Source organism: Protomyctophum bolini, assembly GCF_963924005.1.
Source record: "Protomyctophum bolini genome assembly, chromosome: 23".
NCBI classification, from domain to species: domain Eukaryota; kingdom Metazoa; phylum Chordata; class Actinopteri; order Myctophiformes; family Myctophidae; genus Protomyctophum; species Protomyctophum bolini.
This window is the reverse complement of record NC_137884.1, coordinates 29,552,452-29,577,478: the sequence shown is the minus strand read 5'-3', so window position 1 is coordinate 29,577,478 and position 25,027 is coordinate 29,552,452. Positions and strand designations below refer to the sequence as shown.

Sequence of the window (25,027 nt, the reverse complement as noted above, 5' to 3'; positions counted from 1 at the left end):
AATAATAATAATAATAATAATAATAATAATAATAATAATAATAATAATAAGCCATTATGCTAGCCTGGCTAGATAAAAGCCAGACGCGAATCAGCCCGTTGGCAAAAAAAAATGTCTAGCAGGATGCAGCTATAGGTCCGCGAGAAAACTTCAAGTCCCACAATGCTTTGCGCCAACGCGCCGCTGTCATCATCACACGCAGTGACGTGAGTAGAGTCAGAGTGTGCGGCGTGTAGACTTTAAGCGTGTAGAGCACAGAGCAGACAGTACTTTCTGAACCACCGGTCAGGCCAGTTCTCCTGACTCCATCATGGCCTCCTCCTCGGACCCCTGTTCCTTCTCCTCCTTCACCTCCTGCTCCACCAAACACCTGAACATCTCCTTCCAGGTGGATTTCACCAGCCATGTCCTCCGAGGGAAGGTTGCGCTCACCGTGGAGGTCCTGGAAGAACGCTTCTCGACTCTGGTAACAGTTCCCTGGCTGTAGCCTTCGAGCTAAAGACCGTTCATTCATTCTCTCTCTCTGTTCCCTTTTTACCTCCTTCATGATGAATTCCTGTTCTGACTTCTTTGGCTTTATATAGAAGTGTCTATTTTGTACGTCTCTAAATGTTTTGATGAATTGAACAAGGTGGACCCTCTTGTAAACAAGTGTAATGCTTTATGGTGTCGTCCACTCACAGTTATACAGTCTTTGTATTGAGTTGTGCTTGAAATGTACTGTAATTCTGGAAAGTGTGTGTGTGTGTGTGTGTGTGTGTGTGTGTGTGTGTGTGTGAGAGAACATAGACACTATAAAAGTTTCCCATTCATTCCCTATTCATTTATAAAACGTATACATAATAAATAATAATAATAATGCCAGGCAGCTACAGTATAATCAACGCTCAGAGTTTTCTTTCATGTTTGCGTTTTAATAACACAAGAATGAAGCATTGATGGACTTTGACTAGAAGATGATTGTGCGGACAGGTGGATGGACTTTAGATCTGGGTTTGACCAGCCACTGTTTTGCTAGACAGTTTGTACCTCAGGCTCATCACAGTACAGTACAGTACAGTACAGTACAGTACAGTACAGTACAGTACAGTACAGTACAGTACAGTACAGTACAGTACAGTACAGTGTAAAACACATTATGTCTAGAATGTGTTTTATAAGCATATATCCAGTGTTGTTTTTGGCAGAATGTTTTTATTTTATTTTTAGTCAGTCTCTTCAATAGTTTTCATTTAGTTTTAGTCACCTGGAATGTTTTATTGTTGGTCTAGTTTCAGTCGACTAAATGTCATAAGATTGTAAATGTATTTTGGCGGGCCTTGATGCCTGATTAATGACTGATTTTACACTTGCTGAAAATAGCCGATCTGCAAGCTATGAAGTGTGAATGGTGACTGTGCCATTGTTGCCTAGCCAAAGCAATCCCTACCTGGGGAGTTTTATCTGGGAATAGGCTAAAAATAGAACAAAAAAAGTATTAAAAAGCATCGTCCCCCACGCTCACCTATACATACAGTACAGTACAGTATGGCCCCTTCAACCCGTCACTGTCTAATCTAATGTACATACTTTGCTATTCTTCTTGTCTTTTCCCTCTACGAACGGTAATCATTTCTTGCTGTTTTCGCTGCCACAATGTTGAACCTATGAGAATGTTGTATCTACTACTGTGAATACTGTGAATCACACACAGTAAATCACTGTTGCAGCTGTCGTTTGTAGGTAGCTGGTGTGCGTTTGTTTTCATCTCTACTCTTCCCCTCTCCAGACACCAGAGATATTACATTTTTTAATATTTTTTATCCCACGATTTTGTAACCCATTTTTCACCCCTGTGTCAATCATCTAATGTGATCCTGGGCTCTACACACCCTCCGCCAACCTAGTCCCCCATATATGGGAGACAAGGGGAGAGCAACGGACTTGAACTCATGCTTCCTTCATGCCTGAGTGTCCAAGTTGCTCCTTTACACCTGACAGGGGGGAGTTTCCCTGGTTGGACGTAGCGCGTGGAAGGAACACGTTATTCCAACCAGTTCCTTTCCCCTCCATCAGGTGCCCCGGCTGGCCAGGGGGAGGCAGTTTAGTGACCAGGATTACTGCATGTTTTTTGTGAGGGTACCTACCCTAGGGGACACGGGGAGAACATGCAAACTCCACACAGAAAGGCCCTTTCGCCAACCCCGCCTTCGGGTATGGGCACTGATGACGCGGAGGAGGAAACACACCGCCAGCACCCACAGCGTCCCGAGCGGGAATCGAACCCAGGACCTTTTTACCAGAGATATTAAGGTGTTTTCCTCTCTCTCTCTCCTCACCAGACTCTAGACACCAGAGATCTTCTTATCTTAAGCGTGACGGCCAACGGACAGGAAGCCAAGTTCAGCATGGGAGCCAAGCACCGCTTCCTGGGCTGCCCTCTGCACATCACCATGCCCTTTGACCTCTGCAGGTAGATCACCATGCCCTTTGACCTCTGCAGGTAGATCACCATGCCCTTTGACCTCTGCAGGTTATCCCGCTACCAAGGACTGTCTAAAGAGGACAAGAAGCGAAGACCGTACGGGCGACGCCATGTTGATCACATGGTGCTCCATGGAAGGAAAGAAACATGCGCAGTTGCAGACCAAGGAAGCTGAACGAGGAAGTGTTGGCTCAACTTGGCTGCATAGATAGATAGATAGATAGATTTCTTTATTTTTGTGTCATGCACCAAAGGCGCCCAGCCCACATGGGCTTACAGGACACACCATATCATTGCATTCAATATTGCATTGTGTACAATACACAGATATGTTTTGTTGATATTCTTTTTTTTTTTTTTACACAAACAAAACATTCTGCCTCATTTCCCACGCCCTGCATAAAAAGGCTGCCAAAGCAAAATTACCTTTCCTAAAACAAAATTCCAGTTTTTCATAGTCCTCCAACCAGAAAAAGTCAGCACAGATGGTTGTCATTTTACAAAATAATAGTGATGCACCGAATATTCGGCTGCAGAAAATATTCGGCAGAAAATGGCTAAAAATGCAATTTCGGCCTATTCGGTTTCGGCCCGAATAGGCAGAAAATATATCGCCGAATAGTGTATGCAATGAATGCATTCAAAAGAGCTGATTAAATGTTTTATGGACCCATAATAGTGATTATTATTTAAGTAAAGTTTTGCCATAACCATTTATTTTGCCATAAATCAGGTAGCTTTAAGGTACGGCCATGACAGCAATGGTAGGAAAAACGATATATAATATTAATCATATTCGGATATTCGGTATTCGGTTTTCGGCCAACTGTTTCCTATATTTGGTATTCAGTTTCGGCCTTTCGGTGCATCCCTACAAAATAATACATGTCTTAATTCTTCATATAATGGGCAGTAAAACAAAAGATGAATTTCATTTTCAATTTCTTTTAAATCACACACTAGACAGACTCTGTCCTCCTCAGGAGTACCAATGAATCTACCCGTTTCTAAAGCTAATGGTAAGGTCCCAGAATGCAGCTGTGCACAAAAAGATCTCTGACTTAGCATAAAGCCCACTGCGCATGTTTCTGTCCTTCCATGTGAGCCCTCCAATGAATGCAGAGATTTCTTCATATCTACTGAGAGTAGGGCTGTCTGTCTTACTTGACCATTTGATTGTCACTCAAATACAATTGCGATAAACGATGTATCAATTGTGTTTCTGTCGTTTATGAATAAATACTTTGGAAATGTTGGAAAATAGCCCATCGTCCGCCGATTTCCGTCTAAATATAAATATGTAATAAATACGTGTGACACGTTTTGGGCCCAAGCTCAAAACGTGTCGCACAGCGATGCATTCTGAGCTTGTAGATTTGCTATTTCTATTTAAAAAAATATATTTATATTTAGACGGAAATGGAAATGATTATTCCAAACAGAATTGCGATTATGTAATAATAAAAACGCAATTGAATATCTGTTACACAGCTGGAATGAATCTGTCAACTCGTCCAATAATTGCGTTCTTAGGGGAAAACATGTGATCGTGGTGTGTTTTCTGTGTGTGTTCTTAGGGGACAACATGTGATCGTGATGTGTTTTCTGTGTGTGTTCTTAGGGGACAACATGTGATCGTGGTGTGTTTTCTGTGTGTGTTCTTAGGGGACAGCATGTGATCGTGGTGTGTTTTCTGTGTGTGTTCTTAGGGGACAGCATGTGATCGTGATGTGTTTTCTGTGTGTGTTCTTAGGGGACAACATGTGATCGTGGTGTGTTTTCTGTGTGTGTTCTTAGGGGACAGCATGTGATCGTGGTGTGTTTTCTGTGTGTTCTTAGGGGACAGCATGTGATCGTGGTGTGTTTTCTGTGTGTGTTCTTAGGGGACAGCATGTGATCGTGGAGGTGAGCTATGAAACCTCTCCGAATGCGACTGCCCTGCAGTGGCTCACCCCCGAACAGACCGCCGGCAAGGAGCAGCCCTACCTCTTCAGCCAATGCCAGGTAAGGACCACCCCTACCTCTTCAGCCAATGCCAGGTAAGGAGCAGCCCTACCTCTTCAGCCAATGAGAGGCAAGGAGCAGCCCTACCTCTTCAGCCAATGCCAGGTAGTTTTGGAGGAATTTGTCTCCGTGTGCATTACTAGGACAATTACCTTTTTCCCTCTTTTCTATTCATTTCATTAATTCAGTCACGCAATTTACAATTTAGGCATTTAGCAGACGCTCTCAATCCAGAGCGATTTACATTAAGAATGAACAAAAAGCATGGGAAAGCTATGAGCTATGAAGTGCTATGACTACATACAATGCAATTATAGTGCTGTCTACATAACCTGCTATAAGTCTGTATCAAATAAGGGGGTGGGGTAAGTGCTACGGGCCATGATGGAGTCTGAACAGGTGGGTTTTCAGACTACGGCGGAAGATTGGGAGTGAGGCTGCAGTTCTGACTGCGATGGGAAGTTCATTCCATAGTTTAGATTGGGAGTGAGGCTGCAGTTCTGACTGCGATGGGAAGTTCATTCCATAGTTTAGATTGGGAGTGAGGCTGCAGTTCTGACTGCGATGGGAAGTCCATTCCACAGTTTTGGCTGGTTGAAGAGTGACCAAGCGAGCTGCGGCAGCGACACGATCCCGCGTTTTCTGCCGTATTTTCACGGGACATTAATTGTCCATGTCACTAACGGCTGACGAGTGGTTAGAACCTCGTGGGCACGGTGGCACAGTTGGTAGTGCTGTCGCCTCACAGCTAGAAGGTCCTGGGTTCGATTCCCGCTCGGGGCGCTGTGGGTGCTGGCGGCGTGTTTCCTCCTCCGCGTCATCAGTGCCCATACCCGAAGGCGGGTGTTGGCGAAAGGGCCTTTCTGTGTGGAGTTTGCATGTTCTCCCCGTGTCCCCTAGGGTAGGTACCCTCACAAAAAACATGCAGTAATCCTGGTCTCTAAACTGCCTCCCCCTGTCCAGCCGGGGCGCCTGATGGAGGGGAAAGGAACTGGTTGGAATAACGTGTTCCTTCCACGCGCTACGTCCAACCAGGGAAACTCCCCCCTGTCAGGTGTAAAGGAGCAACTTGGACACTCAGGCATGAAGGAAGCATGAGTTAAGTCCGTTGCTCTCCCCAGGTTGGCGGAGGGTGTGTAGTAGAGCCCAGGATCACAGTAGATGATTGGCACAGGGGTGAAAAATGGGTTACAAAATAGTGGGATAAAAAATATATTTAGAAAAAAAAAGAACCTCTTGCCTTTGCGTTGCTAACCACTTCCTTCAACACCTCTTCAGTTCTGCTTTTAATCTGCCACTTGCGTGTCGTAACTTGTACCAAATTCCTACACGATGCAATCGGTCTTCTTTCAACGTCTTCCTCATCCAGACAGAGCCTCTTTGTTCCTCCTGGTCTGAACATCACATACCTCTGTTGTTAACCCGTTCATTGTGTTGTACTTTAGCTATTGAAAAATAGCAGCTCTACAAGCTTGTACTGTAGGTCTGCTATTTTTTGAAAAATTGTGAAAACGTGTCGCAAATCTTTGAATATATATATATATATATATATTCTGAGGGGTTCCTGGAACAACATTTTCTGTCGGTGGCCAATTACATATAATCTTTGGGGTCTTTGATATGAAATATTGAGCACCACTGATATAGAAACAAGGTATTTCAGAAAACTGTCAGGATTTAGAAGACATTTTTTAAATCAGGCCTAAATGGGTTAATTGAGTCCGTTCAGTAAATGTATTCCCTGTATATGTGTTGGTGATGTCCATTGATTATATTACACATTATTTGTTGGTGATTCTCCTCCAGGCTCACCACTGCCGGAGTATGGTTCCATGCCAGGACAGTCCCTCTGTCAAACACACATACTACGCCCAGGTGAGACACGCACGCACACACACACACACACACACTGTCAAACACACATACTACGCCCAGGTGAGAGACGCACGCACGCGCACGCACTGTCAACTCTTCTCACAGAAAAACAAGACTTTTCTAAAGGCTCATACATACTACAGTTTTTGGTGATTCGGTTATCACCGCTGTGTCGTTTTTAAAGGGTTGGAAATTGGAAAACTACACTATTACGTTACGTCAGTCGCGGTGATGATCAGCTACTGTATCACCCATCTCTCTGTTTTTACTATCGGACAAGTCTTTATCACCCCGTTCACTGATTGGTCTAGAAGTTGGGTAAACCACAGGGGTCAATCCTTAAGGACATCACCGCGAGTATGATGGCCTCAACTCTTATCACCGTTTTAGGTGATAAGCTGTCACCTAACACTGGAGTATGTATTAACCCTTACAGTTTACAGTGTCGTTCGTTGGATCAGATGCCTGTTTGGTGAAAGATCCACCGTCATTGTTTGTCATGTTTATTTTGAATATGCCAATAAAAAAACTGAAACAATTATTTGCATTTCCTAATCACACTTTAAAATATAAGAAAACGATACAAGGAAAAGACAAATCTCTACGCATATCCGAAAAGGAGTGGGAAGAATTTAAAAACCTATATATACTCCCACCGCTCTGTAATTAAATAATTACCCTGTGTGTGTGTGTGTGTGTGTGTGTGTGTGTGTGTGTGTGTGTGTGTAGGTGTCTGTCCCCAAGGAGTTGGTGGCGGTGATGAGTGCCATGAGGGACGGACAGGAGGCTGACCCTCAGGACAACACCCGCACCGTCTACCGTTTCAGACAGCCGGTCAGTGTCTCTCTCTCTCTCTCTCTCTCTCTCTCTCTCTCTCTCTCACACATAGACATCAAAGGGGGCTTCAGCCCCTGCCCTTTTACCCGTCTGTAAAACAACTGCCCTTTTACCCGTCTGTAAAACAACTGCCCTTTTACCCGTCTGTAAAACAACTGCCCTTTTACACCGTCTGTAAAACAACTGCCCTTTTAAACAATCAATAATTAATTCTGTCCCAGGTGCCCATGCCCTCTTTAATTGATTATTGATTCTGTCCCAGGTGCCCATGCCCTCTTTAATTGATTATTGATTCTGTCCCAGGTGCCCATGCCCTCTTTAATTGATTATTGATTCTGTCCCAGGTGCCCATGCCCTCTTTAATTGATTATTGATTCTGTCCCAGGTGCCCATGCCCTCTTATCTCATTGCCATCGTGGTGGGAGCCCTGGAGAGCAGGTAATGACACACAAGACGTCTCCTTTTGTATTGATCTCGGTAATAAATTTACGCATGTTTCATGATAAAGGTTTTTATGTGATGTATTCCCATGCTTTTCTGTTCTTGCTTAATGTAAGTCGCTCTGGATTAAGAGCGTCTGATAAATGCCTAAATCGTAAATTGTATGATGTAAAGTTAGTTTCAGTTTATTTTGGTCATAGAATGAACATTGAATTAGTGATGCACCGAATATTCGGCCGCAGAAAATATTCGGCCGAAAATGGCTAAAAAAGCATTTTCGGCCTGTTCGGTTTCGGCCCGAATAGGCAGAAATTATATCACCGAATAGTGTATGCAATTAATGCATTCAAATGAGCTGAATAAATGTTTTATGGACCCATAATAGTGATTATTATTGAAGTTAAGTTTTGCCATAACCATAAATCAGGTAGCTTTAATGACAGCAATGGTAGGCAAAAATATATATAATATTAAATATATTCGGATATTCGGTATTCGGTTTTCGGCCAACTGTTTCTTATATTCGGTATTCGGTTTCGGCCAAGAATTTCCCTTTCGGTGCATCCCTACATTGAATGCATTACTTTAATTTGATCATAACTTTTGCACTAAGACCAAAAAAGTAGAGGCTGAAACCAGTGGCTTATTTTGGGGGGGGGGGGGTAGTCGATAAATGGGGGAAAACGAACAACAAAAAAAGCGAACAAAGAGCGAAAGAGAACGGGCGAGAACTAATTTGATCAGAATTACACATGAAAATAACGGTAATAAAGTCACTGCTTAATCGGCTGCCACTAAATAACCCAAAGAGTGCTTTTTTCATCCGTTCCGTTCGCAGAGAGATCGGGCCGAGGTCTCGCGTCTGGTCCGAGAAGGAGTACGTGGACAAGGCAGCCTTCGAGTTCTCTGAGGTGAGTCCGGTCTCAGGAGGAGTTCTCTGAGGTGAGTCTGGTGTCAGGAGGAGTTCTCTGAGGTGAGTCTGGTGTCAGGAGGAGTTCTCTGAGGTGAGTCTGGTGTCAGGAGGAGTTCTCTGAGGTGAGTCTGGTGTCAGGAGGAGTTCTCTGAGGTGAGTCTGGTGTCAGAAGGAGGTCTCTGAGGTGAGTCTGGGGTCCTCGAGGGAGTTCCAGGGGGTCCGGGGACCCCCAGGGGTCCTTGAGGGAGTTCCAGGGGGACCCCAGCTAAATGATAATTAGGAACCAAATGGACCCTTATGGGTCTGTAACTTATGGGTTTGTACACTCAAGAGTTAAATCAACTTTAAATTGGGGGTCCCAGTCCAGAGATAGAAATTCCATTAAATGGGGGTCTGTATAGACTAATGCATGTCAAACTGGGGGTCCATAGACTAATGCATGTCAAACTGGGGGTCCATAGACTAATGCATGTCAAACTGGGGGTCCATAGACTAATGCATGTCAAACTGGGGGTCCGTAGACTAATGCATGTCAAACTGGGGGTCCGTAGACTAATGCATGTCAAACTGGGGGTCCTTGAAATTAAACGGGTTGAGAATCACTGCTAGCGCCGTAAAAATCTCCTCTCATGGAGGACCCTGGCATGTCTCTGCTGTTACGTCTTTGTGTCTCTCTCTCAGACGGAGACCATGCTGAACCACTGCTGTTACGTCTTTGTGTGTCTCTCTCTCTCAGACGGAGACCATGCTGAAGACGGCAGAGGACCTGGCAGGACCGTACGTCTGGGGCCAGTACGACATCCTGGTGCTGCCTCCCTCCTTCCCTTATGGAGGGATGGAGAACCCCTGCCTCACCTTCGCCACCCCCACCCTGCTGGTACGTACGTTAGAACCCCCACCCTGCTGGGGTTAGGGTCTCTGAATGTTATATAGAGTCTGGAACTACACCTCCTGAATGTTATATAGAGTCTGGAACTACACCTCCTGAATGTTATATAGAGTCTGGAACTACACCTCCTGAATGTTATATAGAGTCTGGAACTACACCTCCTGAATGTTATATAGAGTCTGGACCTACACCTCCTGAATGTTATATAGAGTCTGGAACTACACCTCCCCAAATCTATTCATCATTTCCGTTCACAAAAATATATATATTTTTTTTAACTTATTATTATTTCCATTTCTGCTAAGCAGCACGCTATATACTGTATGCTTAGATGATTTCTATTTATATTAGGATACATCTGCGTGACTGTAAAGACGAAACGGAAGTGGGGAGGAGGCTCCACTTCCGCTTTATATTTTACTCATGATCAGAGCTTCCGTTGCTCCAGACTGTACGACGGAAGCATTTATATTTTACTCATGATCAGAGCTTCCGTTGCTCCAGACTGTATGACGGAAGCATTTATATTTTACTCGTGATCAGAGCTTCCGTTGCTCCAGACTGTATGACGGAAGCATTTATATTTTACTCGTGATCAGAGCTTCCGTTGCTCCAGACTGTACAACGGAAGCATTTATATTTTACTCATGATCAGAGCTTCCGTTGCTCCAGACTGTACGACGGAAGCATTTATATTTTACTCGTGATCAGAGCTTCCGTTGCTCCAGACTGTATGACGGAAGCATTTATATTTTACTCGTGATCAGAGCTTCCGTTGCTCCAGACTGTACGACGGAAGCATTTATATTTTACTCATGATCAGAGCTTCCGTCACTCCAGACTGTACGACGGAAGCATTTATATTTTACTCATGATCAGAGCTTCCGTTGCTCCAGACTGTACGACGGAAGCATTTATATTTTACTCATGATCAGAGCTTCCGTTGCTCCAGACTGTATGACGGAAGCATTTATATTTTACTCATGATCAGAGCTTCCGTTGCTCCAGACTGTATGACGGAAGCATTTATATTTTACTCGTGATCAGAGCTTCCGTTGCTCCAGACTGTACGACGGAAGCATTTATATTTTACTCATGATCAGAGCTTCCGTTGCTCCAGACTGTACGACGGAAGCATTTATATTTTAATCGTGATCAGAGCTTCCGTCGCTCCAGACTGTACGACGGAAGCATTTATATTTTACTCATGATCAGAGCTTCCGTTGCTCCAGACTGTATGACGGAAGCATTTATATTTTACTCGTGATCAGAGCTTCCGTTGCTCCAGACTGTACGACGGAAGCATTTATATTTTACTCGTGATCAGAGCTTCCGTTGCTCCAGACTGTACGACGGAAGCATTTATATTTTAATACAACCATCCATTCTGATGGTCATCTGCTGGTCATTATTCATAATTAATATTTCATTATCATACATTGTTGTCTCCATATCTTGCAGGCAGGAGACAGGTCCTTGTCAAATGTGAGTAAACCACCTTCCAATGGTAGTGTAATCTGATACTGTACATGTCTGTTGCTGTTAGGGTTGGGATTCGTTAGGATTTGAACGGTTCCGGATCCTTCCCGGATCCCTCTTAACGGTTCCGGTTCCTAACGGTTCCCTTAACGGATCCTAATATTATTTATTTCCCCTTTTTTTCTGACATAGATTATGCTTATATTATAACTAACCTAACCAAGTACATAATAAACACAAATTAATTCATTCAAATTATTGAAAATGCACTTTACAATTATGAGGTGGCACTATTATTTAAACTTCACCACCACCACCACCACCAGCTAGCCACCACAACAATGTCATTGTTGCAATTTGTACTGTATATTGCAATTTTTACTGTATATTAAATATACAGTACACATTAATGATATTGTTGTAGTGACAAATGTTGTCTTTAATGTTCAAATTAATTTAATATGAAGGGCCCTTACCCTAATGGAAACAAGCCATAGTGCTTTCTTGGATTATAAAATCCTCAAGCACTGTATGCTACGTTCCTGTGCTTTTTTCTGCAAATTGTTTATAAAGTAATCAATCTATGGAGGTATATGCACCTCCTAAACGCTGGGCTCTCAACAGCCACGCGATTAATTTAGAGCCAAATCAAAAGCAATTGATCGAGTCGCTTATAAGTTGTAAAAGTAAGTGCAGACAAATTGATTTGGCTCTATAGTTAACGTGATTCATAAAATACAGTTGTACAATACGCCTAATGAAAAGCTCTGTAGACGTTAGTAGTTTTTATTTTCCATTACGTTACTAGCATGGGGAAAGTAAACCAGCCTTGCATCAGATCGTCCCCCGCCGGCTGTGGTGGAGCTGCGGGGAGAGCGGGCACGGCTTTCCGCATGGCTCACAAACGCGATGTGTAGGCATATTGATTTTGAGATGTTTCCTCAATGTGGACGTGGTACAAGTTGCAACAACCTTTGCTGGCAACTATCGCATTTATTGCACTTTGCGTGCTCAGCCTCAGCCTCAGTCGTTTCCCTCTCTGTTAACCACACTTTGGAGATCTCTTCGACATACTGTCCCACTCGCTCCGCGGCGGTCGCTGAATGCACAGAACAGTGGGCGTATCCTCCCCCCGACCCCACTCACTCATGTAGGTGGGGTGACGTCACCACAGGCTCTGCTTGCATGCACAGACAGACACAGCGGAGCTAAATGACCACTGATGAGATCCGTTTGGGGAACCGTTAATAAAAAAACGATGGAACCGGCTCCGCATCCGCAATGTCGGAAGCGGGTCTGAAATGGACCCGGTTCCAAATCCCAACCCTAGTTGCTGTACAGTAGTCATGCTGAGCTGTGTGTGTGTGTGTGTGTGTGTGTGTGTGTGTGTGTGTGTGTGTGTGTGTGTGTGTGTGTGTGTGTGTGTGTGTGTGTGTGTGTGTGTGTGTGTGTGTGTGTGTGTGTGTGTGTGTGTGTGTGTGTGTGTGTGTGTGTGTGTGTGTGTGTGTGTGTGTGTGTGTGTGTGTGTGTGTGTGTGTGTGTGTGTGTGTGTGTGTCAGGTCATTGCCCACGAGATCTCCCACAGCTGGACTGGGAACCTGGTAACCAACAAGACCTGGGAACACTTCTGGTAAGACAGTGGTTTTCAAACCCGTCCTCCAAATTGGACTTGGTCCAAAACGGCCTCAATCTCTCGGGTCAAAGGTCAAAATGCTTGGCTGCGATGTGTAGTAGTGTATATAGTGTGTGGTGTCACAGTGTGTAGTGTGTGGTGTCACAGTGTGTAGTGTAGTAGTGTATATAGTGTGTGGTGTCACAGTGTGTAGTGTGTGGTGTCACAGTGTGTAGTGTAGTAGTGTATATAGTGTGTGGTGTCACAGTGTGTAGTGTGTGGTGTCACAGTGTGTAGTGTAGTAGTGTATATAGTGTGTGGTGTCACAGTGTGTAGTGTGTGGTGTCACAGTGTGTAGTGTAGTAGTGTATATAGTGTGTGGTGTCACAGTGTGTAGTGTGTGGTGTCACAGTGTGTAGTGTAGTAGTGTATATAGTGTGTGGTGTCACAGTGTGTAGTGTAGTAGTGTATATAGTGTGTGGTGTCACAGTGTGTAGTGTAGTAGTGTATATAGTGTGTGGTGTCACAGTGTGTAGTGTGTGGTGTCACAGTGTGTAGTGTGTGGTGTCACAGTGTGTAGTGTGTAGTGTATATAGTGTGTGGTGTCACAGTGTGTAGTGTGTGGTGTCACAGTGTGTAGTGTAGTAGTGTATATAGTGTGTGGTGTCACAGTGTGTAGTGTGTAGTGTATATAGTGTGTGGTGTCACAGTGTGTAGTGTGTAGTGTATATAGTGTGTGGTGTCACAGTGTGTAGTGTGTAGTGTATATAGTGTGTGGTGTCACAGTGTGTAGTGTGTGGTGTCACAGTGTGTAGTGTAGTAGTGTATATAGTGTGTGGTGTCACAGTGTGTAGTGTGTAGTGTATATAGTGTGTGGTGTCACAGTGTGTAGTGTGTAGTGTATATAGTGTGTGGTGTCACAGTGTGTAGTGTGTAGTGTATATAGTGTGTGGTGTCACAGTGTGTAGTGTGTGGTGTCACAGTGTGTAGTGTAGTAGTGTATATAGTGTGTGGTGTCACAGTGTGTAGTGTGTAGTGTATATAGTGTGTGGTGTCACAGTGTGTAGTGTGTGTGGTGTCACAGTGTGTAGTGTGTGGTGTCACAGTGTGTAGTGTGTAGTGTCACAGTGTGTAGTGTGTGTGGTGTCACAGTGTGTAGTGTGTAGTGTCACAGTGTGTAGTGTGTGGTGTCACAGTGTGTAGTGTGTAGTGTATATAGTGTGTGGTGTCACAGTGTGTAGTGTGTGGTGTCACAGTGTGTAGTGTGTGGTGTCACAGTGTGTAGTGTGTGGTGTCACAGTGTGTAGTGTGTGGTGTCACAGTGTGTAGTGTGTGGTGTCACAGTGTGTAGTGTGTGGTGTCACAGTGTGTAGTGTGTGGTGTCACAGTGTGTAGTGTGTGGTGTCACAGTGTGTAGTGTGTGGTGTCACAGTGTGTAGTGTGTGGTGTCACAGTGTGTAGTGTGTGGTGTCACAGTGTGTAGTGTATAGTGTCACAGTGTGTAGTGTGTGTGGCAGCGTGGAGTGTATAGTGTGTAGTACCAGCATTCAAATCCGAGGGGAGGGGGGTAAAAAATGTCTGAATGTTTGAAAGTTCCCGTGAGAAGTTTCAAAAGGATCATCTTAGATGTTCAGTCCAACACCTCGTACTAGCACACACAGTCTATTTATTTATCACTGTCTCCATGGTGACAGGTTGTATTTATCACTGTCTCCATGCTGATAGGTTGAACGAGGGTCACACGGTGTATCTGGAGAGGATGATTGGCCGGTCGATGGAGAGCGAACAGTTCAGGCAGTTCAAAGCCATGGGAGGCTGGAAGGACCTGCAGGACTCGGTACACGCACGCACACACGCACGCACACACACACACACCACACACACACACGCACGGCACGCACACACACACACACACACGCACGCACACACACACGCACGACACGCACGCACGGCACGCACACGCACGCACACACACACACACACACACACGCACGCACACACACACGCACGACACGCACGCACGGCACGCACACGCACGCACACACACACACACACACACACGCACGCACACACACACGCACGACACGCACGCACGGCACGCACACACACACACACACACACACACACGGCACGGCACACACGCACGGCACACACACACACACACACACACACGGCACGCACGACACACAGGCACGGCACACACGCACGCACACACACACACACACGACACGCACGATACACACGCACGGCACACACGCACACACACACGACACACACGCACGACACGCACGACACACACGCACGGCACGCACACACACCACACAGACGCCTACCTACAGCAGTGGTTCCCAAACATTTTAGCCCAAAACAGAAATTAGACATTCTCCCGGGACCTATAGTGAAAATAGCAGATCTACACGCTCACAACGCGTCTGTTGGCACCACGTTGTGAGCTTGTAGATCGGCTGATTTCACTATGTCCTTTCTTCTAATTTATGGAATTTCTTACGTTTTTCTTTTATGAAGTTGCTGAGAGAAAAAAAAACCCATTGAATCATAATTCATGAAACGTTTAGCTTTTTTGGGGGAATGTTTTTTGAAAATGTTTTGAAATGATAATTAACAACCCACTGTTTTTCTTGAATTAAAGGAGAATTCCATACTAAAAGGCTTTCTTACCTTTCTTTGTAGTTGTTACGTCCCCACCAAAGAGGTCCAGGTGTTATTTTGTGCAAAAGCTCCTTATTGGCTATTTCCCCTACCATAAGCCCTAAATGAATTGCATTGAATTGAATGGGGGCTATGGGGTGTTATGCTAATTTGCTTATTTCCATCGCTCAAAATTATATATTTTTTGTATATATCCTCTCTTCATAATGTAAATAATAACCCAAGCGGCACACTTTACTACTTATTTCGATGGAAATAAGCGAATTAGCGAAACACCCCATAGCCCCATTAAATTCCCATTCAAGTCAATGCAATTCATTGAGGGCTTATGGTAGGGGAAATAGCCAATAAGGAGCACAAAAATACACCTGGACCTCTTTGGTGGGGACGTAACAACTAGAAGGAAAGGTAAGAAAGCCTTCTAGAATGGAATTCTCCTTTTAAGTTGTTCCTATAATGTTCTGTCTGTTTCCAACCTGCTGTTTCTCCTTTAACTACCCATCTGTGTCTCCCAGGTCTTTAACTACCCATCTGTCTCTCCCAGGTCTTTAACTACCCATCTGTGTCTCCTTTAACTACCCACCTGTGTCTCCCAGGTCTTTAACTACCCATCTGTGTCTCCCAGGTCTTTAACTACCCATCTGTGTCTCCCAGGTCTTTAACTACCCATCTGTCTCTCCCAGGTCTTTAACTACCCATCTGTGTCTCCCAGGTCTTTAACTACCCATCTGTCTCTCCCAGGCCTTTAACTACCCACCTGTGTCTCCCAGGTCTTTAACTACCCATCTGTGTCTCCCAGGTCTTTAACTACCCATCTGTCTCTCCCAGGTCTTTAACTACCCACCTGTGTCTCCCAGGTCTTTAACTACCCATCTGTGTCTCCAGGTCAACACATTCGGGGCAGACAACCCTCTGACCAGTCTGGTCCCCAGCCTCCATGAAGTGGACCCCGACGATGCCTTTTCCTCTGTCCCGTACGAGAAGGGCTTCGCTCTGCTCTACCATCTAGAGGAGCTCATGGGTGGCCCAGGTAACGATATACCATCTAGAGGAGCTGATGGGTGGCCCAGGTAACAATATACCATCTAGAGGAGCTCATGGGTGGCCCAGGTAACAATATTATACCATCTAGAGGAGCTCATGGGTGGCCCAGGTAACGATATTATATATATATCTACCATCTAGAGGAGCTCATGGGTGGCCCAGGTAACAATATTATATATATATATATATACTATCTAGAGGAGCTTATGGGTGGCCCATGTAACAAAGAGCTCATGGGTGGCCCATGTAACAATATTCATTCAATTTACAATTTAGGCATTTATCAGACGCTCTTAATCCAGAGCGATTTACAGTAAGCAAGAACAAAACATGATAAATACATTACATGACTGCTTCCTTTCTCGGCTTTCAGGAGGTGTAGTTACATATTTTATATGAATGGTTTCAGGAGGTGTAGTTACATATTTTATATGAATGGTTTCAGGAGGTGTAGTTACATATTTTATATGAATGGTTTCAGGAGGTGTAGTTACATATTTTATATGAATGGTTTCAGGAGGTGTAGTTACATATTTTATATGAATGGTTTCAGGAGGTGTAGTTACATATTTTATATGAATGGTTTCAGGAGGTGTAGTTACATATTTTATATGAATGGTTTCAGGAGGTGTAGTTACATATTTTATATGAATGGTTTCAGGAGGTGTAGTTACATATTTTATATGAATGGTTTCAGGAGGTGTAGTTACATATTTTATATGAATAGTTTCAGGAGGTGTAGTTACATATTTTATATGAATGGTTTCAGGAGGTGTAGTTACATATTTTATATGAATGGTTTCAGGAGGTGTAGTTACATATTTTATATGAATAGTTTCAGGAGGTGTAGTTACATATTTTATATGAATGGTTTCAGGAGGTGTAGTTACATATTTTATATGAATGGGTTCAGGAGGTGTAGTTACATATTTTATATGAATAGTTTTCTGGCCATGCAGAGACTAGATGAGCGTTAATTCATCTGATGTGTGAACATACTTCACTGTTTTGTGACACGTAGATGCTTGTTAACCCATTCTGAACGGGAACCCATGTTGGTGTTGGCATCATGTCGTGCTTTAGCTATTGAAAAATAGCAGACCTACGAGCTCGTAGCGCGCCACCGAGTGGCGCGCTACGAGCTCGTAGGTCTGCTATTTTTTGAAAAATCGAAGAACGACTGACATTTTTTAGAATCTGATCTCAGGTCAGATATGGGTTAATCAGACCAGTGTGTGTCCAGTGGAAACCTCGTATGAATCTGATCTCGGGTCAGAATGGGTTAAATAATAGCTGAGATTACCAAACAAGCCTCAAACCGTTTGCATGTTGACTTCCTGCTTTCACAACACAGAGGCTTGTGTAATAATGTGTGTGGTCTGAGACAGTGTTCGTAGAGCACAGAGCTCTGCATCTGAGAAAAGGCAATGCTCTGAATATTGTATAATTATACAAAATGCCATAATTTCATGGGTTAATGTTATAAACTCATTGACCGTTCCAGATGTGTTCATGGGTTTCGTCAAGTCCTACATCCAGATGTTTTCCTACAGCAGTGTCACCACGGAGGAATGGAAGAACTACCTGTTCACCTACTTCAAAGACAAGGTAACGTGAACTACCTTAAGGTAACATGACTGGTGATCAAAGACAAGGTAACGTGAACTACCCTAAGGTTAACATGACTGAATGAAGTCCTCTGTGGTCATTTATGCATGAAGTAGAAAACGGTTCCACTTGGTTTCTAACCTGCATCCTGTTGTTCTGTTCGCTGCAGGTTGACATTCTCAACAAGGTAGACTGGAATGCTTGGATGAACACTCCAGGGATGCCCCCGGTCCAACCCCAGTGAGTACCCTAATGCCCCCGATCCAACCCCAGTGAGTACCCTAATGCCCCCGGTCCAACCCCAGTGAGTACCCTAATGCCCCCTCTTAATGCCCCCGGTCCAACCCCAGTGAGTACCTTAATGCCCCCTCTTAATGCCCCCGGTCCAGCCCTAGTGAGTACCTTAATTCCCCCGGTCCAACCCCAGTGAGTACCCTAATGCCCCTGGTCCAACCCCAGTGAGTACCCTAATGCCCCCGGTCCAGCCCTAGTGAGTACCTTAATTCCCCCGGTCCAACCCCAGTGAGTACCCTAATGCCCCTGGTCCAACCCCAGTGAGTACCCTAATGCCCCTGGTCCAACCCCAGTGAGTACCCTAATGCCCCCGGTCCAGCCCTAGTGAGTACCTTAATTCCCCCGGTCCAACCCCAGTGAGTACCCTAATGCCCCCGGTCCAGCCCTAGTGAGTACCCTAATGCCCCCAGTCCAGCCCTAGTGAGTACCCTAATGCCCCCGGTCCAGCCCTAGTGAGTACCCTAATGCCCCCGGTCCAGCCCTAGTGAGTACCCTAATGCCCCCGGTCCAGCCCCAGTGAGTACCCTAATGCCCCCGGTCCAACCCCAGTGAGTACCCTAATGCCCCCGGTCCAACCCCAGTGAGTACCCTAATGCCCCCGGTCCAACCCCAGTGAGTACCCTAATGCCCCCGGTCCAACCCCAGTGAGTACCCTAATGCCCCCGGTCCAACACCAGTGAGCTTCTAGTAGGTGGCGGTAATGCATATTTGTACAGTATTTGAACAAAAAATGAAAACGAATACACAAGGCCATTTTACATGTAAATGGCCCCTCATTTTCAATTTCCTTTAGATCACACAGACTACATAATCTATCCTCAACCGTGCCTACATATCTGCCTGTCTCAATGTGCAGACCAACCGTGCCTACATATCTGCCTGTCTCAATGTGCAGACCAAGTATATCTGCCTGTCTCAATATGCAGACCAAGTATATCTGCCTGTCTCAATATGCAGACCAAGTATATCTGCCTGTCTCAATATGCAGACCAAGTATATCTGCCTGTCTCAATGTGCAGACCAAGTATATCTGCCTGTCTCAATATGCAGACCAAGTATATCTGCCTGTCTCAATATGCAGACCAAGTATATCTGCCTGTCTCAATATGCAGACCAAGTATATCTGCCTGTCTCAATATGCAGACCAAGTATATCTGCCTGTCTCAATGTGCAGACCAAGTATATCTGCCTGTCTCAATGTGCAGACCAAGTATATCTGCCTGTCTCAATGTGCAGACCAAGTATATCTGCCTGTCTCAATATGCAGACCAAGTATATCTGCCTGTCTCAATGTGCAGACCAAGTATATCTGCCTGTCTCAATATGCAGACCAACCGTGCCTACATATCTGCCTCTCAATATGCAGACCAAGTATGCCAGCTCTAATTTGGGCTCATAAGGATCGTTTTAAATATGTCCATTCATTTCACGTTATCATATTCACATATTATTCTCATCTTAAATATGGGGCCGGCGCCCCCTATGTGTCGTCCGTCAAATTGCAGATGGACAGAGAGAGGCTTCCGGACTCGTCTCAAATCTCGTTAGAGTTTTTTTGCTGGGATAAAGAAATGTCATTAAAACAGAATAGATTTTATAGTTTGTTGCTGGGATAAATAAATGTCATTAAAACAGAGTGGATTTTGTTGCCGGGATAAATAAATGTCATTAAAACAGTAGATTTTGTTGCTGGGATAAAGAAATGTCATTAAAACAGAGTAGAGTTTAGAGAGTAGAGTTTGTTGCTGGGATAAATAAATGTCATTAAAACAGTAGATTTTGTTGCTGGGATAAAGAAATGTCATTAAAACAGAGTAGAGTTTCTCCTGATTTGTCTCAATATCTGGTAAATATTGTGTGCCTTGTGATGATTGGGTCCAGTATTTAGTTCAGTGACCAATGGAGTTAAGGAATGGTTCATAAGCTGTGTTCACGTTCACTCTCCCGTTGGAAATTAATTAATAATAATAATAATAACGATAATAATAAGGAATGGTTCAGAAGCTGTGTTCACGTTCACTCTCCCGTTGGAAATGAATAGACTCCAACATTCATGGGGGCGACTGTGGCTCAGGAGGTAGAGCGGGTCGTCCAATGATCCATGGGTCGGTGGTTCGAATCCCGGCTCCTCCTCCTGTGTCCTTGGGCAAAGACACTGAACCCCAAATTGCTCCCGTTGTGCTGGTTGGTGCCTTGCATGGCTTCCGCCGCAATCGGTGTATGAATGGGTGAATGTAATGCACAATGTAAAGGTGTGTGAATGTAATGCACAATCTATCTAAAGGCGCTATATAAATGCACCATTTACCATTCATTATTCCCGTCTCCTAATAATCACGCAGATACGCGAAGTAAAGCAAAGTTGGCCTCTCTTGCTAATTCTCCTCTTGGATGTAATTCAATAAGGTTAGGAAGCGAAGACACGGACTCCATGTTGCTCCCTGGAAGGAGGAACTTTTGATGAATTGAACAAGGTGGACCCTCTTGTAAACAAGTGTAATGCTTTATTGGGTCGTCCACTCACAGTTAACAGTCTTTTTTTTTATATATATATTTTTTATCCCACGATTTTATAATTCATTTTTCACCCCTGTGTCAATCATCTAATGTGATCCTGGGCTCTACACACCCTCCGCCAACCTAGTCCCCATATATGGGGGACAAGGGGAGAGCAACGGACTTAACTCATGCTCCCTTCATGCCTGAGTGTCCAAGTTGCTCCTTTTACACCTGACAGGGGGGAGTTTCCCTGGTTGGACGTAGCGCGTGGGAGGAACACGTTATTCCAACCAGTTCCTTTCTGTTAACAGTCTTTGTGTCGAGTTGTGCTTGAAATGTACTGTAATTTCTTCAAACTGTTAATAAATACTTCATGAATCAATCAAGCAAACGTGCGCAGTGGGCTATATGCAGCCTTCAGTGGGCAACACTTCCGCTTTCAGCTTCCTTGGTTCTGTTTCTTTTCCCTTCCAGGAGCAACATGGAGTCCACCCAAGTTATTTTATTCTAATGTGCATGTTGTATTTCCTGTTCCAGATATGACACAACGCTGGCTGATGCGTGCATTGCACTGTGTCGGAGATGGGTTCAGGTAAGGATTGTTACATCGCCTGCTGTGTGGGGTCCGGCCGGGGACCCCCAGGGGTCCTAGTTAGGAACCAAATGGACCCTTATGGGTCTGTTTTAACTCTGAGACCGTAACGGGTCCATTTGGTTCCATTTGTACACTCTCGGAGTTAAATTTACTCTCACTCTCGGAGTTAAATTAACATTGATTTTACAATATAAATCGGGGGTCCCAGAGGTAGAAATGCCATTAAATGGGGGTCTGTACTGTAGACTAATATGCATGTCAAACTGGGGGTCCTTGAAATGACCGTAAACGGGGTGAGAATCACTGCTAAAATCTTCTCTTATAGGGGTCTCTGGCATATATTTTCAAATGGGGGTCTGTGGGCTATTAAAATGTAAATGGTATCAAACGTTGTCCTCCTAAATAGTATCTCCTCTCCTCTCCTCTCCTCTCCTCTCCTCTCCCTTCTAAATGCATTCCTCTCCTCTCCCTTCAGGCCACAGAGGGAAACCTTGGGGGTTTCAAAGAAGCAGACCTGAAGACCTTCTCTTCACACCAGCTCATTGAATTCCTGTCCCTCCTCCTCCAAGAGGTAAGTTGATTGATTTAAGTATTTATTAACAGTTAGCAGAATTACAGTACATTTCAAGCACAACTCAATTCTCCATATTCAGACCGCAGCCATCTTGCCAGCAAGGTGATACCTAGGTTCTACTTCCCACAGACAGCCCATTCATCCAAACAGAAAAGTCCTCTCTAATTATATTAAACAACGTCAAAATCACCAACATTGCAGCTGTAGGGAAAGCTTGAATTATCCTCTTTCAATCTGTAAAGTTTTAGTTTCATAAAAATCCACCGTAGACATTTTATGAGCTACTTCCTGTCAGAAAATAATCATCTGCAAGGAACTTCTTAAGTATCGGAGTTTGGAAGCGCTCGTTATCAGTAAAGGAACCTCCTGCTGCCTCCTGCATTATGTGCATTCTAAACAGGTGGTACGCCTGGGCCGTTGAGTGATACTCAACGAGCGCTTCCAAACTCTAACAAAAAACATCATCTGCAAGGAATTTCTTGACAGGAAGTCAGAATTATATGTATGTGGCCAGCAACGCCCATCTGAAAATACGTTGTTCCAGGGACCAGGGATCTACAAGCTCATAGCGTGGCACCGAGTGCCGCGCTATGAGCGTGTAGATCTGCTATTTTTCAACACCAAAAGGGGTTCCCGCCCAGAATGGGTGAAATAAGTTGTTGGGGAAATCTGATTCTGGCTGTTTCTCCTGATTCTGCCTGTTTCTCCCGATTCTGGCTGTTTCTCCTGATTCTGCCTGTTTCTCCCGATTCTGGCTGATTCTCCTGATTCTGGCTGTTTCTCCAGGAGCCTCTCCCACTCGGCCACGTGCAGAAGATGCAGGAGGTTTACAACCTCAACACCTACATGAACGCAGAGATTCGTTTCAGGTGAGAACAGAACCTCAACATCTGTGTTATTGTCTCTGCATAACTGACACACATTAGAGCTAAATACTGTTCTCTATAACTGACACACATTAGAGCTAAATACTGTTGTCTATAACTGACACACATTAGAGCTAAATACTGTTCTCTATAACTGACACACAGAGCTAAATACTGTTCTCTATAACTGACACACATTAGAGCTAAATACTGTTCTCTATAACTGACACACATTAGAGCTAAATACTGTTGTCTATAACTGACACACATTAGAGCTAAATACTGTTGTCTATAACTGACACACATTAGAGCTAAATACTGTTCTCTATAACTGACACACATTAGAGCTAAATACTGTTGTCTATAACTGACACACATTAGAGCTAAATACTGTTCTCTATAACTGACACACATTAGAGCTAAATACTGTTGTCTATAACTGACACACATTAGAGCTAAATACTGTTGTCTATAACTGACACACATTAGAGCTAAATACTGTTGTCTATAACTGACACACATTAGAGCTAAATACTGTTGTCTATAACTGACACACATTAGAGCTAAATACTGTTGTCCATAACTGACACACATTAGAGCTAAATACTGTTGTCTATAACTGACACACATTAGAGCTAAATACTGTTGTCCATAACTGACACACATTAGAGCTAAATACTGTTGTCCATAACTGACACACATTAGAGCTAAATACTGTTCTCCATAACTGACACACATTAGAGCTAAATACTGTTCTCCATAACTGACACACATTAGAGCTAAATACTGTTCTCCATAACTGACACACATTAGAGCTAAATACAGTAAAATAAGGAAAAACAACATTGGTAAAATGGTGTTAATGCATTTCAATCGGGCTATTCTTGTTTTGGGGGCAGTTTGTGGCGACTGGCGAGTTCAAACTCACTTCTGTTGTCGGTGTGTTCTGATGTAACTCCTGCCTCCCTCCACTAGGTGGCTCAGACTGTGTGTGAAGTCCAAATGGGAGGATATGGTTCCGACGGCCCTGCAGATGGCGACGGATCAGGGCCGGATGAAGTTCACACGACCTCTCTTCAGGTTTACTACCATTATTCTACATCTGCCGTGGTCTAGTCCATAGACGTAATAGTCCATATAGCCGTTTCACTCATATGTATGAAGAATGAAGAATCAACTGACTGAGAGAAAACGCTATTGTTAACTGCTGCTGAATTAGTTACATTTTCACTAGAAGCAGACTGTATCATATATGAGTGACTGACTGTCTTTAAACGATACAGAGACACCTCCCCGACAATGTAACGATACAAGATCACGCCATGTTAGAGAAATGACTTCGTGAACCAGGGGAATGGAGGGGATGAGCGAGTGACGTCAGGACTTTAGAACCAGGGGAATGGAAGGGATGAGCGAGTTACATCAGGACTTTAGAACCAGGGGAATGGAGGGGATGAGCGAGTGACGTCAGGACTTTAGAACCAGGGGAATGGAAGGGATGAGCGAGTGACGTCAGGACTTTAGAACCAGGGGAATGGAGGGGATGAGCGAGTGACGTCAGGACTTTAGAACCAGGGGAATGGAGGGGATGAGCGAGTGACGTCAGGACTTCGGCGCTCTATATCGTAAACAACCTGCAGATGTTAAATGGTGCATTCTATCCTCTGACTCTTTCATTGTTTGTTTGTTCTTCCACAGGGAGGTGTATAACTTTGACTCTTTCATTGTTGGTTCTTCCACAGGGAGGTGTATAACTTTGACAAGTACCGCGCGGAGGCCGTGCGCGTGTTCCTCGCCCATCGCGCGGCCATGCACTACGTGACCGCCGGTCTGGTGGCCAAAGACCTGAAGGTGGATTCCAACGCCAGCGCCGCTTCGTAGACCAGCGTCGTACTCTGACCAGTATTAATGCTGATTGATTACACCTCTGTACTCTGACCAGTATTACTGCTGATTGATTACACCTCTGTACTCTGACCAGTATTACTGCTGATTGATTACACCTCTGTACTCTGACCAGTATTAATGCTGATTGATTACACCTCTGTACTCTGACCAGTATTAATGCTGATTGATTACACCTCTGTACTCTGACCAGTATTAATGCTGATTGATTACACCTCTGTACTCTGACCAGTATTAATGCTGATTGATTACACCTCTGTCTCGGCAAAAAGGCACTTAATTAACGGCAGTCGTTTCTCACTCTCTACAGTCTAACTAACCCTTCCTACCTAACCTAACCAACCCTCTCTACAGTCTAACTAACCCTTCCTACCTAACCTAACCAACCCTCTCTACAGTCTAACTAACCCTTCTTGGCTTTGCAAGCCCCTGCCCTTTTACCCGTCTGTAAAACAACT

General features: G+C 44.3%; 1 protein-coding gene across 3 annotated transcripts; it reads left to right on the top strand.

The window, feature by feature from the left end:
* Positions 1–231: 231 nt before the first annotated feature.
* Positions 232–24,628, top strand: LOC308311167 (leukotriene A-4 hydrolase-like; the record flags this gene model as incomplete). Of its 3 annotated transcripts, XM_080757741.1 has the most annotated exons (19): positions 232–466; positions 2,322–2,452; positions 4,348–4,468; positions 6,275–6,343; positions 7,073–7,177; positions 7,566–7,618; positions 8,460–8,532; positions 9,271–9,411; positions 10,885–10,908; positions 12,462–12,532; positions 14,240–14,351; positions 16,070–16,214; positions 17,733–17,836; positions 18,006–18,076; positions 21,167–21,221; positions 21,700–21,795; positions 22,585–22,667; positions 23,640–23,744; positions 24,407–24,628. In XM_080757741.1, 19 exons carry the CDS (start codon positions 311–313, stop codon positions 24,543–24,545), a joined length of 1,854 nt encoding a protein of 617 aa, XP_080613867.1. In that variant the 3' UTR covers positions 24,546–24,628. The 3 variants fall into 3 exon arrangements, with proteins under 3 accessions (XP_080613867.1, XP_080613868.1, XP_080613869.1); XM_080757742.1 differs by lacking the exons at positions 232–466; positions 2,322–2,452 and adding an exon at positions 2,493–2,512; XM_080757743.1 differs by lacking the exons at positions 232–466; positions 2,322–2,452; positions 4,348–4,468 and adding an exon at positions 4,547–4,573.
* Positions 24,629–25,027: the final 399 nt, after the last annotated feature.